At 41.1% G+C, this 17,262-nt stretch overlaps 2 protein-coding genes across 5 annotated transcripts in view; both read right to left on the bottom strand.

Annotated features, from left to right (window-relative positions):
* Positions 1-458: 458 nt before the first annotated feature.
* COQ3 (coenzyme Q3, methyltransferase) lies at positions 459-7,350 on the bottom strand. Its single transcript, XM_061460242.1, has 7 exons — positions 7,251-7,350; positions 6,034-6,157; positions 5,531-5,683; positions 5,284-5,383; positions 3,510-3,752; positions 2,233-2,392; positions 459-745 (listed from the first exon to the last, which is right to left on the bottom strand). The coding sequence occupies exons 1-7, from the start codon at positions 7,315-7,317 to the stop codon at positions 549-551; spliced, it is 1,044 nt and encodes a 347-aa protein (XP_061316226.1). The 5' UTR covers positions 7,318-7,350; the 3' UTR covers positions 459-548.
* Positions 7,351-10,126: 2,776 nt separating this feature from the next.
* Positions 10,127-17,262, bottom strand: part of PNISR (PNN interacting serine and arginine rich protein) — a 28,947-nt gene continuing 21,811 nt past the window's right edge. For 3 of the 4 annotated variants that reach the window (XM_061460240.1, XM_061460239.1, XM_061460238.1), the window contains 3 exons: positions 16,119-16,289; positions 12,397-13,492; positions 10,127-12,150 (listed from right to left, as the gene is read on the bottom strand). In XM_061460240.1, the coding sequence (XP_061316224.1) occupies positions 12,120-12,150; positions 12,397-13,492; positions 16,119-16,289 (1,298 nt within the window). In that variant the 3' untranslated portion in view covers positions 10,127-12,119. The remainder of the gene's footprint in view (positions 12,151-12,396; positions 13,493-16,118; positions 16,290-17,262) is intronic. The other variant, XM_061460241.1, reaches the window with a different exon arrangement.

Raw genomic sequence — 17,262 nt, 5'->3', positions numbered from 1 at the left:
AGGAGACTCTTCTTCCACCGCACAATCAGCTCATGTCAGCTGTAGAAAATAGCATGACCTGACAGAAAAGGTTTGCTGCTCTTTTTTTTTATCCTCTCAGGAAGACGACATAATATGGAAATAAGTGTTTATGTTTTCTAAATACTTGTTTCCTGTATTTTAACTGAGTTAGGTAACTTAAATACCTAAGGCATTTTATTTATTGTACATCATTGTGGGTTTTAGCTCATTCTACATGCCGTCTGAAAATGCCATCACAAATAAGAGCTTCCTTCAAGCTACAGACAGAGTAACTTGCATTTTCCTGTCCAACAGTTTGAAACTACTTTCATATAAAAATACTCTTTAAAAGCTCATTTTGATCTTACAAGATTCCTGAGATAATGGGCATTTGTTTTTATCTGAGACTGCCCAAAAATATCTGGCCAAAAATAGCATTATTAACACAAACAGCAAGCTTGTTGTTACAAAAGGTTTTATTATGTTCATTTGGGTAAAACCTTCTTTTCTGTGCCTGGTGACAGCCCATCACCACACATCTCAGACCATCATACCGCAGTGCCAGCTGTGTCTGAGTGCTGTTTGCTTTCCATCTCTGATGGGGCATCTGTTGGGCTTGACTGTCCCTGAGCCCCAGACTTCACAGCATGCATTGCATAGTTAATACTTGTGCTTTCTGTCCAGCTCCACGACCCCCAGAGGGGATTATACAACATCCCATTCACTGTCTTGACTGAAAAGCCATCTAGAAAAGAAAGAAGCCATAAAGCAAGTGATGTTCTTAAATACTGTAAGTCACTGCAACATCAAACCATTTAGAACAGCAAGCCTTAAACAGGCTGTTTCCTCTGAGCTGGGGAGCAGTGCTTCACAAGCTGGCCTTTGTCAGACAGCATCACAAGCAGCAGCAGCAGCAGGCATCACTGGTAACAGTGAGTCCCATTATTGGCAGCAGCAGCAGTAGCTCTGTGCCTGACCATGTACCATTAGCATGCTATACAGTGAGCCACTGCAAAGTCATAAGCTAGAAACCTCAACTTCACCACATCTTTGTGACTGGTAATGTTTTCTGTGGGTGGAAATATTCTTCAGATTGAGGTCGCACTTTTCAAAGTGAAAACCTGAGCATATCTTTGGAAGGATTCTGCAGATTCCCCTTAGGAGTAGAAAAATGTAAGAAAGAGGCAGAAAAATGCCATCAAGGACCCAGTGCAAATGAAAATTGATTTAGCACTCCCTGCTGAGCAGCTCTCAGTTCACTGCATGGCTCTGCTGTGTCCCATCAGGGTACATGATGGAAGTAGAAACACCCTATTGAAACAAATCACTGCACTGCACCTCCTTCTCCTTTTGAAGGGAGAAGAGAAAGAGACACTGATATGTGAACTGGTATTAGTCATGTTCCTTACAGCAGTACTGCAAAGCGCCAGGAAAAGACCTTGCCAAGAGAACAGCTCAACTCGTAATTCAGCACTGCATGAGCTATTAGGAGGGAGGAAAATAACCGTTATAGCTGAACCCAGGACAGCCTCCTTACAGTGAACTAAAGCAAAGTGAAATATTCAGTGAGAGGGTTTTAAAACATCTGTAGAGAAGGAGGAAAATGGGTGGAACTCTTCCCAGCTCAGTGTTTTGTATATTTTAAAAGCACTCAAGCCATGGTAATTTAATTATTTCTTCAAATCAGTATCATACAGTTTCTCAAGAACTGACTAATGAATTTGTGGTAGGTTTAATCTTCACATTTTTTAAGAAATCTTTTAGTCATATAATATGAATAAAGAGCATGGAGCAGCATCCAAAATTAAAAACACCTTTCTCCCAAGGAAAAGATGAGAAACAGTGCAGTGCAGCTCTGGAATGCCAATACAGTTATTTTCTCAAACCTGACCTAGAGCATAAGGAACCACTTCAGTGCATACATTCTGTCATGTGAACAGGATGGAAAACCTTGGGATTTTCATTTAGGCTATCAAATAGAGGGAAGCTGTACCGGTGATTTTGTTTGACTGATCTCTGCATCCCTAGGGCTCCACTTAGTTTATTTAACTTATGCAAAATACAGTAAGCAATAGTGTCCTTAAACCAGAAATCAATGTATGACCGCTAACTCACAGAGGAAAAGCTGTGTACTGTTGCTAGCACACACCCCACCTAACTTATCTCCTTGCCATTTCTACAGGGACCATGTGAATACCTCTCTGCATTACTATCATCCAGCCTGGAACTCACTTGATTCCAGGAGGCGCTCCAGGTCTTCAGGGGGAACAAACTTCTCCCATTCATGTGTTCCTTCTGGTACAACGCCCAGAATTTTTTCTGCAACCACAATTCCCAGGACATAGGACAACTGTGTTCTATTGACTGTAGTAATGAATAAAGAACCTCCAGGCTAATTAAAAGATTAAAATATTCAGTTAGAAAAATATTTATCATTTTAAAAAATGTACATTTAATGGCATTAAAACACATAATTTGTCTATCTACAAGTCTACATGCTGCAAGAGTAAGAATTAATTTCATCCCAGGATAAGTATTTACAAGTATACTATTAAATACAATAAAGAATATAGTGTTCTAACCATATTACTCAGTAGTCCTTCAAGAGTCGACCTAATCAAAGTCTTGGGCAGTCTGAAAACCACTTCCTTCCTCAAAAAATGTCACTTATAATGCACCATTGCCAAGGAAATGGATAAATAGAAGATACTAAGGTACATAAAATACCTGTTGTAAAAATAAACACTTTGTAAATTTAAAACCAAAGTAAAATATGTAATACTGCCTAATTTTTAAAGCTGCTGAATGCTGTGCTTGTTTTAGTGATTACAGGGTCAAAAAACAAAGCCAGAAATTAATTCTAAGAACTTCAGAGATTGTTTGGTAGAAATAAAGGGTAATTTCCATTACCATAGCAGGCTGAAAATTAGTTCAGCATTTCATTCAAATCATCTATATTCCTTTTGATGACCAGAAAGGTAAATCAAGAGATTAAATGAAAGCTGTTACTTGTGTACTGGGCCCACCATCCTTCTTTATCAGAGAGGAATAAAACAACATCTGATTACATCCAGGCATAACTATGACCCTTCATAACCCTTCATGACGCTAGAGCTGGAATGGAATCTTAGGAGCCAAACATCATTACAGTCAGCTTCAGTGCAGTCTGAGCCACAGCCATCAATCAATAGCAGCAATGTCGTGTTTTCTCTCATCTGGGTGAAATCAGAAGCAACCAGGTTTCTTAAGGTCTTGCTTCAAAGCAACATTGCCAATATCACTTTTCTAACGGAGGGTTGGGGAAACAAATCTCATCTAACTTTAGTTACTGAAGTTGGAAAGATGTACTTGCATGATGGAGGCGAATGGAATGTACCTCTAGAGCATGGTTCAGACTTCAAGGTGGAGAAATGAATGCAGATGTAGGTGTCTTCACACCCATTCAAATGAAAGCCTTAATAATAAAAGAGAATAAATGTTCCCAATAATGAAAGCAAAAACTCTCTTACCTTTAACACCTGAGAGCAACACTTGATAAACATTTCAAGGTCAGCCACATGCTCCACTACTTCAGAAGCTACAATTACATCAAAGGTTTCCATAGACTCTTCCACAATCTCCTCCAGTGAACTGGACTTATACTGTATTCTCTGGGCCAGGACCGGATCAAATGACTTGTGCTGATCTGCTGTTCTAATGTTGTCCTCCAGAGGATCAATTCCAGTAACTGAAGCTCCTAGTCTACCTAAAGGCTAATAATACAGAGTATAATTTATTCTCTGCATGAAAACAATTTACTTAAAGGTGTCTGCAGCTTTGCAAGGTACATACATGAAGCAGAAAAAATCCAGGAGAACACAAGGCAAACAAAAAAAAATCATGAGCTCTGACATGGCAGTTTTATATTAAATGTTTATTAAAGCAAGGAAATTCTTAGATCTGGAGGAGGTGGTGTTAATTTTCTTAGAAAATTATGCATTGCAATAGACATACTGAAATTGTCTTTTAGAATAAATTGTTCCAAACCTGCCACTATTACCTTCCAATAGAGGAAAAACAAAGGGGGAAAATCAACACAGTCCTCAAAGGGGGGAAAACAATGCAGTATTTAATTACGGTCATTACTTTCTTCAACATCCACCTGTAATGGTAAATCCTCATCTCTTTTTAATGGTTACTTAATATATGATTATCTCTGGGACTTTCTCACTGCTGAGAACTAAACACTGATGTTTACTAGGATAGTATCAGGCTTGGCTGTCACTCAGGTTTCTCCCGTGTCTTCTTACTCATAGGTTAACACCTCAGCCATCACCTCTTCTGAAACTGAAACAGGCTGCAGAACATGACCACATGTATGTTATTCCAACCTGAAATTCACCATTTGTGCAGCCTGAGAACCTGATGCAGCACTCTGGCTTTGCCAGCCTTGTCAGAGAGTGGGCTCTCACAAGACCACAGGGTTTTCCTCAGAATAAATGAGAAACAAAACAATAAATGAGAAACAAAACAATAAAGAAAGCACAGGGAGAGATTCAGGTCCCTCTTTAACACCATGTTTCAGATGCTGATAAAGTTCCCAGATCTGTAATAGTAAATTTACAAACAATCCCTATTGTCAGGATATAGCACTGCTCCAAGGCTGTGCAACCAAAAGGTTCCACCAGAGACAGTGACTTCTCACTCCCAGGTTTGTGCAGACTCCTTCAAAAGCAGCTGTAACATCAGCCCCTGTACTAGGAGAACCTCTCCCAATAGAGGGAAGGCATGTCTCGGGTATTTGACTTTATTCCCTGCTTTTCCCATGAGATCAAAGCAAAGGCAAGAATCCCCACCCCCAGTATAAGAAACTGAAGATAAGCATTTCAAAGAAATGAACATGTAAGAACAAGTTTGTAACGGAAAACACTTCTTTGCTAACGAGGATTGTCATGATTAAAGTGTTCTTGCCTAGGCTTGTAAATTGAAAAAAGAAATAGCTGTCACACTGTGACTGCCCAGAGGAGTACCCAAAGACTTTGACATTGTTCTTCCCCTCTCATTTTCTTCACAGTGTTTGAAATCTTACTTATCTGATGAACCTTGGAATTTCATAACTTCTCATTACCAGCTCCTTCTCTGGGGTTTGTAGAACACTCCACACTCCAAACCAGGCAGTAACTAATATATCATGCAAAAGAAAAGCTCCTCGGAGGAGGACTAGAAACTAGGCAGTGTAACAATAGAACAACTCAAACACTGTATGCTTTTTAACAAGAGAAAGCAGAGAACCCCATTTCTTACCTCACTGAGCAGTCCACCTCCACAGCCAACGTCCAGAATTTTTACTCCAGAAAGTGGACTTCCCAGGTGGTAATTATTGCTCATGTTTAACAGAGTATCTCTGGAACAAAAGGGATGGATTAATGGCAAACACATGGCTGCTTTCATAGCTTCAATATGCAGCTTAAGGGCTGGTAACTGCTTTTCTCTTACTGACCTTATGCAGAAACAGTATGTATTATTTAAAAATCTGTCTTCAAACCCATACCTAATAAAGGGCACTCTAATATCATTCATAGAATGAAGGGCTAAATATTCTCCTTCTTCATCCCACCACTTCTGCGCAAGGAACTGGAATTTTTTCATTTCTTTGGGATCCACTGATGACCGTGAAGTGCTGAAACGTGTCTTCACAGTAAGCCTGAATAACAAAAGCTGAATGCCATGAAACTCATACAGGTATTCATGTCAGGTAAAATATGGGAAATTCTGCATCACAAGATGAAAAAGAGATAAAACACACACTCCTTTAGAGGCTCCAGTTACACCTGATTAATAACAAACAGATTTTATACACTTTATGTGTACAGATGACCAGACACCTGTAATTTTTAAGCTAGTAATTAATAAAACAAAACTAGGCCACATTAAAGGTTTAAACATTTGTGAGATTTAAAAATGACTTCACAGGACACTGTCCTGAAGTAAAACTGAACTGTTACAGAAAATGATGGTCCTTGTCACGCAGGATATTTTAGATACCACACTTACATGCTGCTTTTCATTTTGAACAGAAGGCCAGCCAGAGTACTGCTGGCTTTCAGCTGTGTTTTCCAGTTGCAGTCCTGAAGGGTACCTCTCATGCCTGCCTGAAAGGACAGATCAGCATGGCTGTCTGCAGAAATAAAAGGAAGGCAACCGAATGGAAAACATCAGCTTTATGAACCTTGTTTGACAATATTGTGCTAGAACACCACCACTAACCATGCAAACCTTTACACGGTGCCCACTATCATACTTGATGAGCGGACGTGATTAAATAAAAGAGCACGTGCTAATTCAGAGCACTTGTACTTCTCAAGTTATGTATGGTGGCATTTTTCAGAGCCTGGATGAGAAGGAACTTTTCACACAGCTGAGGTATTTCTATTACTACACAAAAACATTTCCTCTGACAAGCTGCGCATACACACACCTACTATTAACGCTGGGCTCTGATTCCTGTTTCATCGCCTATCGGAGTAAGAAATACACAGCTGCATGCTCATTTTGTCTTATGAACTGGTGATGAAACATAAAACCTCTCGAACAGCGCAGACAGGCCACGGGCACCTGTCCTTCACACCAGCCTTGCCAACATGCACTGGGCTTTCCCAGCGTAACACACACTCACACGATCCAGCTGTGGCCAGGACACCAGCAACCAAATCACAGCGATACCGGAGTAACAGCCCCTGCAGATGGGTTTAGGCAGCAGGGAGCGGTGGGGTGAACTAGGTAAACTACAGGTATCTCTGGGCTGACGGGATGTAAAGGAGGCAGCAGGGGGAAAACGCCTCCATTACGAGAGCTCTGTTAGGGCTCCGTGAAGCCCCCCAGTCCCTACCAGGCCTCACAGGCCGGCGTCAGCCTGGCGTGGCACTGCCAGCACGAGTGGCTCATTACCGGCACGAACACGGTGCGGCCGGGCGGGCTCTCGGCTCTGCCGCGCAAACCATCAGCCATGCCCCAGCCCAGCGCACCAGACCGGGGACAGGCCGCGGCCGGCACGCCGAGCCTAGGCCAGGGGGACGCTGCCGGGAACTGCCAGAAGCAACGGCCAGGTGGAAGCCGGTGGGAGGCTTACGGGGCCCTGCTGTGAGGCAGCCGGAGAAGTGACTCCCCCGCTAGGCCACCTCGGCCGCGGGGCGGGGGACGGGAACCAGCCAAGCCCCGCGGGCACCGCGCCGGGACCCTCCCACCCGCGCCCTCCCCGCCCGCCTGCTCACCGCCCGCTGCCCGCCGGCGCCACACGGTGCGGGTGAGGGCGCGGGCCGGCCCGCCGCCGCTCCACATCTCCGAGGCCGCAGCAGTCCGTGCTCGCCCCGCCCCGCTACCCTGCCAGCGCCGGGCGTGCGGCGGCGACACGGTGCCGGCTGCCTGCCGGCCCGGGCGCCGGGAAGGTTGGTTCCGGCCCGGCCCTGCCGTCAGCCGTCGCAGCCCGGCAGTGCTGCCCTTGTCCGTGGTAGTGTCCGGCGGCAGCCCCGGGCAGCGCCTGCTGCGGCCTTAGGTGTTGTGAGGCACCGCCGCCGGTCAGAATGTGTCACCACATCGATTTAAAGGTGATTATTTATTACTGCATTTTTATAATATTATAAATGCAAGGGAAGCAGAGCAAAACGCTGGACAGACCATTACAAGCACTTAATCATGCTTGCTAATATGTATTTATGTGTGTGTGTGTATATATACTTCAGCTGAAGATGTGGTACAAGACGGATGAAAACACTGTTTTTACCTTTCTCTTCCCAACAGTGAAGCGCTGTTGTGCGGCACCACTGCTGATGCAGCAGCCGGGAGCCCTCCCTACCCAGCCCATGCCAACCTGCGGTGCACTGTAGCTTGCGGCAGCAGGGCTTCACCCGGGCGCCCCGCTCAAAATTCACAGCCGTTTTATGTATGTCCCCTTACTCATGCGTGTGGGCCTGATCCTTGCATGTCCTGGCACAAGGAAGCACTTCTTTAGGAGAGTCATGTTGCAATGAGACAGCAATTAGCTTTCAGTCTCTTGTATCACCAGGTAACACACTGGACTTGCAGGGGAAGGCCCGGATTACAAGACTCCTCACTTCTGTGAGAGGGGAGACATGGGGAGAACCGATCCTCAACAGCCTGCACTCCATATCCACGGCTGGAAGCAGAGCTCTTGGGCCTCCCAGCACAGCTACGCTTGAGACAACCCCCTGGGTGCTTGGGAACTTCCCAAGCCGTGTTGCTCCTCCCTGTTGCAGAGGCTGCTCAGTCACAGTGTGCAGGCGAAGCCCTTGCTGTGGCCCAGGAGGGACAAGGCTGCCTTCCCCTCCCCATCCCTTGCCCTGGCACAGCTGCCCAGGGCCCTGAACAGAGAGGTTCAGCTGAGGGCTTCAATCTGCATGGCTCTTTGAGTGACTGTCGGAGATGACACACAAGATCTTCTTCCCCTCCTGCCTCCCCTTGGCAGGCTTTGGCCTTTTCCGATCCACATGGTGAGCTAGTTTAACACGCTGAAATGGTAAAGAATTCAGGCAGTTTTTAAAAAGAATCGTTTTCTGACACTTTATTCAGCCACAGGTCTCATGAAGAAGTCCCATGAAAATCCAAGCTCTCAGGAAGGGAGGGGTATGGAGAAAGGCAAAGATAAGCCATGAAAGCAGGAGCTGGCAGCGCTCCCGTGCTTTCCACGCAGGTGACTGCAGTATCCCGGTTCCCTGTCCAGCCACGTGGATGGATGTTGGCAGCCACAGGCAGGAGCATGGCCTGCACAAACCACCCGGCAGCAGGTTTGGAGCAGTACAACCTCTATCCAAAGCCAGGGTGCTTCATTAACTGACCTTGCTCAGTGCACCAACCCTTGCTGCTTGAAATCTGCCCACTGGCAGGTCTGCAAATACAGTGTAATTCATCTACTAGGTAATGTTCGGATTTACTTTTTTTAAAGCTAATTAAGGACTGCTGAAAGGTCTCGAAAGACCAGGTCTTGGCAGCAAATAAATACGTGGCAAAGCTGCTCAGTCTGTATGTGCACCGCTTCACTATGCACCTACCTCCCATGCAGCAAAGTTCACATTGCAGTGGACTTAGGAGTCATGAATGACACCTCAGAGCTACTGGAAAAAGCTCAAAGAAATGCTTTATGCTGAGACACACAGTCTCTTTAAGACACAAAACTAACCTTTCTTTCAAGTGTGTTTCTGCATATTATTTATGCAGATTAATTTATTACTTGCCATTTATTTAGCACAGCAAATGCAAAATCTGGAGAGAGCCAATCCTTCTGTTGCCATTGCTTTTATATTTGTGACTTCTAAAAATTTAGTAACAAGCAATTAAATACATGCACAATGGCAAGTATTTTACTTAATAGGATAAGCTGGTTTTAAACTGGAGGCAGCTATTCCATTTTTCTGACCACAGACTTCTAAGGTAACTGTAATTAGGAGCAGCAGCCTGGGCACCAATCTCTCCCACAGGACACAAAGTCTCTCCTCAAAGACACGAATGACAACAGATTTTTCCCCCCAAACCCCCAATTATCCTGTATTTCAAAAAGCATGTAGTTGTTCAATCTTTAAAGCTGGAATATTTTACCCAACTGGCCTGTCCATGGCCACAGCCGGTTCCTGTTCATAGATGGCACAAGGGGTGCCTTGGGGTTTGCTCACATTGGGTTTGCTGTATTCATCTTCTAGACAATTTGCATGGAAACCATTTTTTACTCGATTCCACACCATCCCTTATTAAAACAATTTTTCAAGGGAAGTGCCTGCATCTGTCATGCTGCTGCATATCATTCAAACTTGTACGCCCTGCTCTCCTGCAGCACACCAAAATGGTTTTTGCAGTGTTTATTTCAAAAAGCAAAAGAACAGAGCAGCAGCCCAATTCAGATTTTTCCAAAATTATACATTCCCATTGTGTAATATTTGTATGTTTGAATTTAGGAACACTTTACATGTGTGGAATTAAAGACTAGATGTCATGTTAGCTTTACCATTGAAAAACAGCCAGAAGGGAGTTTCTAATCCACAAAGAATTCTAATGTAGGTGAAGCTGACATAGCACTGATGTATTTTTAATTACTGGTGTGCTGAGTATGCTGTTTAGTAAGATTTCTGAAACAGTTAAATACAGAGATCGTATGCTCTTTTTATTGGCATACACTCACTACCCATATAAGTGCATTTGTGTCAAAAAATAATTCTCATATTTACAGGAAGTGACAGAATTCCAGTTGTTGTCAGAGTATATAAAGCTTTCCATACACAATCTTTTTTATTATTAGACAGAGAATATAAAATCTGAACTGAAAATCAAATTCAATGCATCATGGAAACTGTATTCCTCAATAGCTTTTCTTAAACTTAATTCCTGCCCTGAAGAGACATCCTTCCGAGCCATCTGTTACGCTACCTAGTTCTCATAAAACTCTCCCTTTTACCAAGAGCAAATCATGTACTGCGAATGGATTAATGTATCATTATTTATATCCACACCAATGCAATTAAAAGTCCTGTGCTGCAAATTGTGCCTTATTTTGCTAACAGGTATGAGCACATATGCTATGTAAAAGGACTTAATTGGGTGGGGGAGGTATGCTATTTATAACCAATTAACTTATTATTTATCTGTAACAGTGTTTTGATAAACATGCATCATGTATTCGCCAGCCATTAGCTTGCTTAATAAACATGTATTTAAAATGTGATTCTTTGCACTGAAGCAGTTTACTTCTAACTTATGAAAAAATTACACTGGCAAAAATGCTGCATAACTGAGTTCTATTTTTAGTTAAATGGATTAAACTGTTCATGAAGACATGCTCTGCAAGTTGCCCATACTACTAGTTTGTTTTTCTCAGAAGATACAGCCATCAAAGAGCTCTTACTTTGATGTTAAGCCTGTTGTCTTTTTCACAGTTGGTATCATAACCAGACCTTCTAGGCACAGATCCCCAATCTTTTCCTGCATTAATGCTCCTTGTTAACAGTCACTGGCCTAGAGTTACGTAGTGTGGCTTTTTTTGTTAATTAGTATTATTTCACACTCCTGTTACTAACAGCAGCAGTTAATTTCCTGAAGAAGGAGGTATAATCAGTGACCTTTTTCACTTTATGGTGACGTTAAAATGAAAAATTTAGTTACGTTGCTGTCTCATCACTGTGATTTACAGGAATCAAAGTTCTCGTTCGTAACACTAACAAAAAAAAGCAGCTTTAATGTTTACTACACATTTAATGCATGTGCCAAAATGTAAAGTTAACCTACTCTCAATTTTCTACTGTGTACTGAGTGCCATTTATAAATATATTCCGTAAAAACGTCTAAAATAGAGTCTTGTTCCTGTAATATCCCTGGACATCCAGAAAGTCCTCTCTGAAAACTGGGTGAGGAATATAGTTCCAGAGCTTAACAATGTCACACAAGATCAGTTAGTTGCACATATTCCTAGTGGGGTTCAGTCTCTTTCAGTATAGCTTGTATTACAGTGACCCATATTTTACACACACAGCATATATTACTTGCTAGTTCAAATAAAAAGGTTATTAAAAATCTATTACACAGATCTGAAGAAAAAATAAGATGTCTTTGCTTTGTTCTTCCACCCCCCAATAGATTAATTTCATCATGTCCATGGATTACATATTCTGACAAGTGGTTTACGTTAAAATCTTTTTCAAGTACTTTAAAAACTGTTATACCAAAAAAGCTGCCTTTTTCTTCGCTTATTTTTTTCCTTAAAAAAAAAAAAGTACCTTCTACAATTTAACACAAAATTCAGGTGCAAGAATTTTAAACAAAAAAAATGAACTAAAGAGCTTTATTGACATCACAGTACATTCAATAGTAATTTTAAGAACATTACAGCTGAAAGAGAATGGCCTGGTTTATATTCTTAATAAGCACTACCGTTCTTGGGGAGAAAAAAAAAAAAAAAGGTAATGCAAAGAAATCCTATTAGGTATTTAATTCTGAGCAGCATTTGGAAAAAAATACACTTATTTACAGATAAAAAAAGGATTCTGGTTTCACCTACATAGCCACAATGTGCCTCTATAATGAGACAAGCCTTTATAACTCATGGAATTTTTAAACATCATAGCACTGGTGCCATAAATTCCTCAGCGTTTACGACGAAGAGGAGTCATTGATCTGAAAAATAGAAGGAAAAGGGGGCAAAAGTTAATTGGAAAAAATAAAAGACCCCCAAACCCACAAACACTTTAGGCTTTAGCTATTAACAGTTTTAAGAGATTTTTCCAAAGTTACTTTTGCCTAAGACAAAAAAAATTAACAAATACCATACTTTATTAAAAAACTTCATATGCCGTACACATGAAGACGAATATAAAAAAATAAAAGTAAAAAGTCAGACAAAATACTTAAAAAGTATACTACCTTGATCGTGACTTAGACTTGTGTTTGCGGCTTGCCTTCTTACCAGACCTTTGAGATTTCTCCATGGAGCATGACCGAATATGCTTCGATTTCTTAGCTTTCTTTTCTTTGCTGCTTCCTGGCGATTCAGAACTACTCCTCGCACTAGATTCGGAGCCTGACCGTTTTTTGCTATCTTTGGTAGTAATTCTTTTGCATTCTTGCCTGGAATCCTGTCTTATTATTTTCACACATATGGACTCACCGCGAGTGAAAGTTCTTTCGCTGTCCCTTTTTCTCTTTAATCTACTGTCGTCATGACTACCAGCCTTACTTTCTTTTTCCTCTTTTTTGGACCTGTCTTTCCTTTTTTCTTGATCTTTCTCCCTTTCTCTGTTCTTTTTTCTGTCCTTATCTACAGCTCCACCCTGCTCCTTCTTCCTTTCTTGGTCTTTACCCTCACTTTTATGTTTGTGCCTATTTCCAGGAGGGCTTCTACGCTGGTCTTCAGCTTTACGCCTATCCCTGCTTCTGCTGCGGCTTGCACGGTTAGCTCGCCTATCTCTGGAACGGCTACTACGTCTATCCCAGCTTCTCTCTCTTGAAGGACTCCGATTTCTTCGCCTCTCTCCTCTTTCAGCACTGTGATTTCTACTAGATCTTCTCCTTTCCCTTATTTTCTCCCTGCTCCTACTTCTCTCTCTCCTGTTTCTGTGGGTGTAACTCCTGCTTCTGCTGCGCCTAACTTTATGTGAAGGTGTCCTACTGCGACTGTGCCTCTTCTTCCTTTTAGGAGAGGAAGAACGTGAAGAGCTGCGACTACTACCTGAGCTAGTGCTATAGGATGAACTAGATACAGTGCTGCTGCTGCTACTGCTTCTGCTATTGCTGCTACTGCTACCACTGCTAGAGCTTCCTGACCCACTCCTTCCTGTCCTCTCTTTACCCTCTTTTTTAAGCTCTGTATCAGGAGCAATTGCATTTGGAGATCTTTTCTTTTCATGAACCATATCTGCTTCAATTTCTTTTGCCTCCTGTGATGCCGAGTTACTATTTTGTTCTTTGTTGATAAATTCATTCATCTCTTTTGAAACTTTTTCACTTTGTAGCTTTTCTTCTGGAAAAAAAAAAAGTGTGTAAAAGAAAAAAAGCAATTAACTTGGAGTGAAATGACAATAATTTCCATACCATTACTTTTGGCAAAACCAGATTTCCAAGCATCTTTCATAATACTTACAATAAATACACTGTCTGCCATCATGCCAACTACCCACCAAAAGACTTGTTTTCTCTTTTTGTAACTCTAGAAGAGCTGCAGTCCTGGTTTAGAAAAAGTGCACAACCCACTTTTAGAAGTCCTTGATGTTATTTCCTGTTTCAGTGGCTGAAGACAAAGTTCTCTAACAAATACCCTGGAGCACCAAAACTCTCAAACTCATCTACACAAACATTATTTTTCCTCCTGCAACTTACTAATTCTTTCCTTCTCCTTCCTACAACACTCCTCTAGCAGTACCTACACCTCCTGCTTTCCTTCCAGCCCCACTTATCTGGGTTCAAGTAATCACTGGCTGGTCTGAAGAAGCTGCATTTTCCATAGAGTGCACAGGCGGGCTCTCAACCTCAGAACAGCAGCTGTACCTGCATGTTCTGTAGGACCACAAAAAGCCTTAGAGGAATACCTTGTGCTGTAGTGACATGTTTGTTTTTTTTAAAGAAAACACTGGGTTTAGAGTGTAAGATAACTTAGATTAGTCCTAAATGCTAACAGGTACCAGCAATTCAAATTTTTCCTTGTTTTTATCGGTTTTATAGCAAATGAATTCTAAGGAAGGTAAGAACAGTATAAAAGAGAGACTTACAGATAATTCTTTGCTTAAGATTAAGCTCAAAAGTTAAGACCACAGTATTTAATGTGAATAGATTGTGAAGCTCTTACAAAACAAAAAATTAGTCAGTTTGGATTGTATGTAAGCTTGGTAGTCAGCATGGTAAGAAGACAACAGAATGTACAAATACGTTTCTTGAAAGTAACATAATATCAGGCCAAGATCTTCACAGAGAAAAGTAAAGAAATTCAGACCCTCAGAGCATTTTCCAGAGATTTCCAACCTTAAAAATAGTTTTACTTATTTCTATTCAACCTAGGATCCTTTGCATCACTGGCCAGGGTTTATCTCCTCTTCCCATTTTAAATTGAGCTCAAGAAAAAAATATCTGACATACATTTTTAGCCAAAAAAAACCCAAGCACAGCCTTTTCATGTGGGCTATCACACTGATGTGGACTGAATTAACTTATGGAATAAAACTGCATCTGTAAACCCAGTGATCTTAGTGGCAACTGAGAGTCAAATCTAACCCACAAAAAGAATTCCACCTGCTCCCTTAGATATTAGGTGATAAAGGCAGAAGCCAGACTACGTTAGAAGATGACGTGTTGTATTGTATAGTAGAAATATGCTGCCTTTCCTAAACACCACTACTGTGAGACCCTGAATTTAGTATTCTTTGGTATTCTGGATGTATAGAGTCAGCTTCTTTACTCCAGAGTTATATTTCTGTAAACAGCCTCATGGAGATGTCCCCAAAGTGACATACGGCTTCCTGCACTAGGAATACAGCAGTCACAGGCCACTACTCAGTCACTCTCCATAAAAAGCTATCCTATTATGCATACATCTTACAATACGCAGACAGACAGGAATATTAAGGAACCCAAAAGTTTAGCTAGTTCAGCCTTTTATTAAGAGATCCATATGTCTTATTTCTAGGCCTTTAAAATAAAAAGAGGAAGTCGTCCATCTTGAAATAAGAAAAAAGTATGCTATTGTAATAGCACTTTATTTCTTCTGCAGCTTATGAACTTAGCTCATGACTTCTGCCCACTGTATTTGTGGGTTGATCTACGCTGCTCTTCAGCAGTCCAAGGTGACTGTGATTCCCTTTTGACCTACATTATTGGTACAAAAGGACAAACCTTACCTTGCACAGAGAAGAAGAATTAAGTTAGAGATTTGGTTTTGGTTTGTATTTTAAAATCAAGCCTGCCACCTTACGAGAGGCGAAGCGTGAACTGACTGGATTCAGATATCTTTCCCCAGTATTAGGTATAAAACCCCAGTTATGAAGAACCAACATGTGGAAACAAACCTCTGCTACAACTGAGAACAGCGAGTTTGAAGAAGCTGCAGCCTACCACTGTACGTTCCGAATGGAGCACTGCTCAACATTATGTAACAGAAAAGCATGGTTTTTAGATGATGCAAAATATGCTTTATATACTTAAAAGTATATACAACTTTGAGGAATCAAGTTTATACAAACTCCAGTCTGGTGCAGAAAGGTGAAATTTACAGTCTAGTCACAACTGAGATACTAATAATTTTTAAAAAATATATTATACACACACATGAATTTTTATAAAGCAATACTAGTATTTATATAGTACAATATCTATAGCATATAGATACGCACCATGCCTTAACTCTGAAGTAAATATTTTATTGAAAACACTACATGGATTTTTTTTCTTCTTATAAATAAAAGCAGCAAACCCCATTTTGATCAAGTAGCTCAAACCACCTTTTTTGTGAAAACTTTTAAAAGAACATTATTTCTAAATTTGATAGTTATTGGCTTAAAATGTATTTTCTCTAAGTAGTAAACCCCATATACAGCAGTATATGTAGCATATGTGTATGTATGTAAGCAGTGTATGTAAGAAGACATTATATGATTTACCTTCTAGCTGTTTTTCTAGTAGTAGTTGCTGTTCTCTCTCTTTTCTCCAAAATGCTTCCTGTTTTTGCCTGATTCTGTGTCGTAATTCCTCATCATCAGTATCAGATGATTCAGAGCCTCTGTCACTCCTCTCATCTTCACTGTCTCCTGATCCATAACCACCCAGTCCACCTGCGTGCATAAAGTCCAGTCTATCACGAGGAAAGATTAAGCTTTGTTCCTAATATTTCTGTGGGGCAAAGAGGAGAGTAACATTGCCCTTCCTTCACTTCCTCTTCTCTGATGAAGTCACTTTATTCTGGTAAGCGCCAATGGTGTTTGACTGGTGTGACCAAGGCCCCCATATCTGCATTGATGCTCACTGTCTGGTTCTACTTCTTCTGGAATGTTTATTTTCAGCAGGCAACCACTGTGATCATGGTACTTTTTCCATTGCATGGAAGAGCAAAAAAGCTCTCTGTGGAGATCGTAACAGTGCCTGCCTCTGTATCAGCAACTGGACAGAAAATGCCTGGGACCTTTCCCAGAAGACACCTCTGAAATTACTTCAGCCGCCTCCGCAGTCCAAGGCTACAGAAATTCTGAATGCCATTTCAGTTTTCCTATATTGATTTAGAAAACACTGCACTTTGACAGGTATGGAGATGGAACAGAAATGGACTTTCTTCTCCCCTAGAGATATTAATAATTACTGGACTGGTAAGAAAGATAAAGTCAATTTAAACAACTGACATGGAGATATTTTACTTTCTTTCAGGCTGAGGTTCTTATGATCTTATTGACTTAGTTTTAAAACGTGAATAATTGTGATAACATTCAACCTAATTAATCAGAATTCCAAGTTACAAACACATACCTGATCACTGACACTGATAGTCTTAGATAATAAAAAGCATATTGGGAAAGATCTTTTGCTATTGTTTCTCAAACTGGGATTTCAAACTCTTTTTCTTGTGTTGTTTCTTGTAATATATCATATGGGAGCCTCTGTGCTTAATTAGGTAAAATGATAATACCAAAGATAAAAAAATATTTTTATTTCTAGACTTTCATGTTAATCTATCAGCTTTCTCTTCCTGCTTGGAAGGATCAAAATAGGAAAGAAATACAAACAGTATTCCTCTCTCTGAAGACTGCAGTATGC

Source organism: Pezoporus flaviventris, unplaced genomic scaffold, assembly GCF_033815535.1.
Source record: "Pezoporus flaviventris isolate CSIRO_AGI_PZ_B2104156 unplaced genomic scaffold, CSIRO_AGI_Pfla_v1 ptg000031l, whole genome shotgun sequence".
NCBI classification, from domain to species: Eukaryota; Metazoa; Chordata; class Aves; order Psittaciformes; family Psittacidae; genus Pezoporus; species Pezoporus flaviventris.
This window is presented reverse-complemented; position numbering and strand designations above follow the sequence as displayed.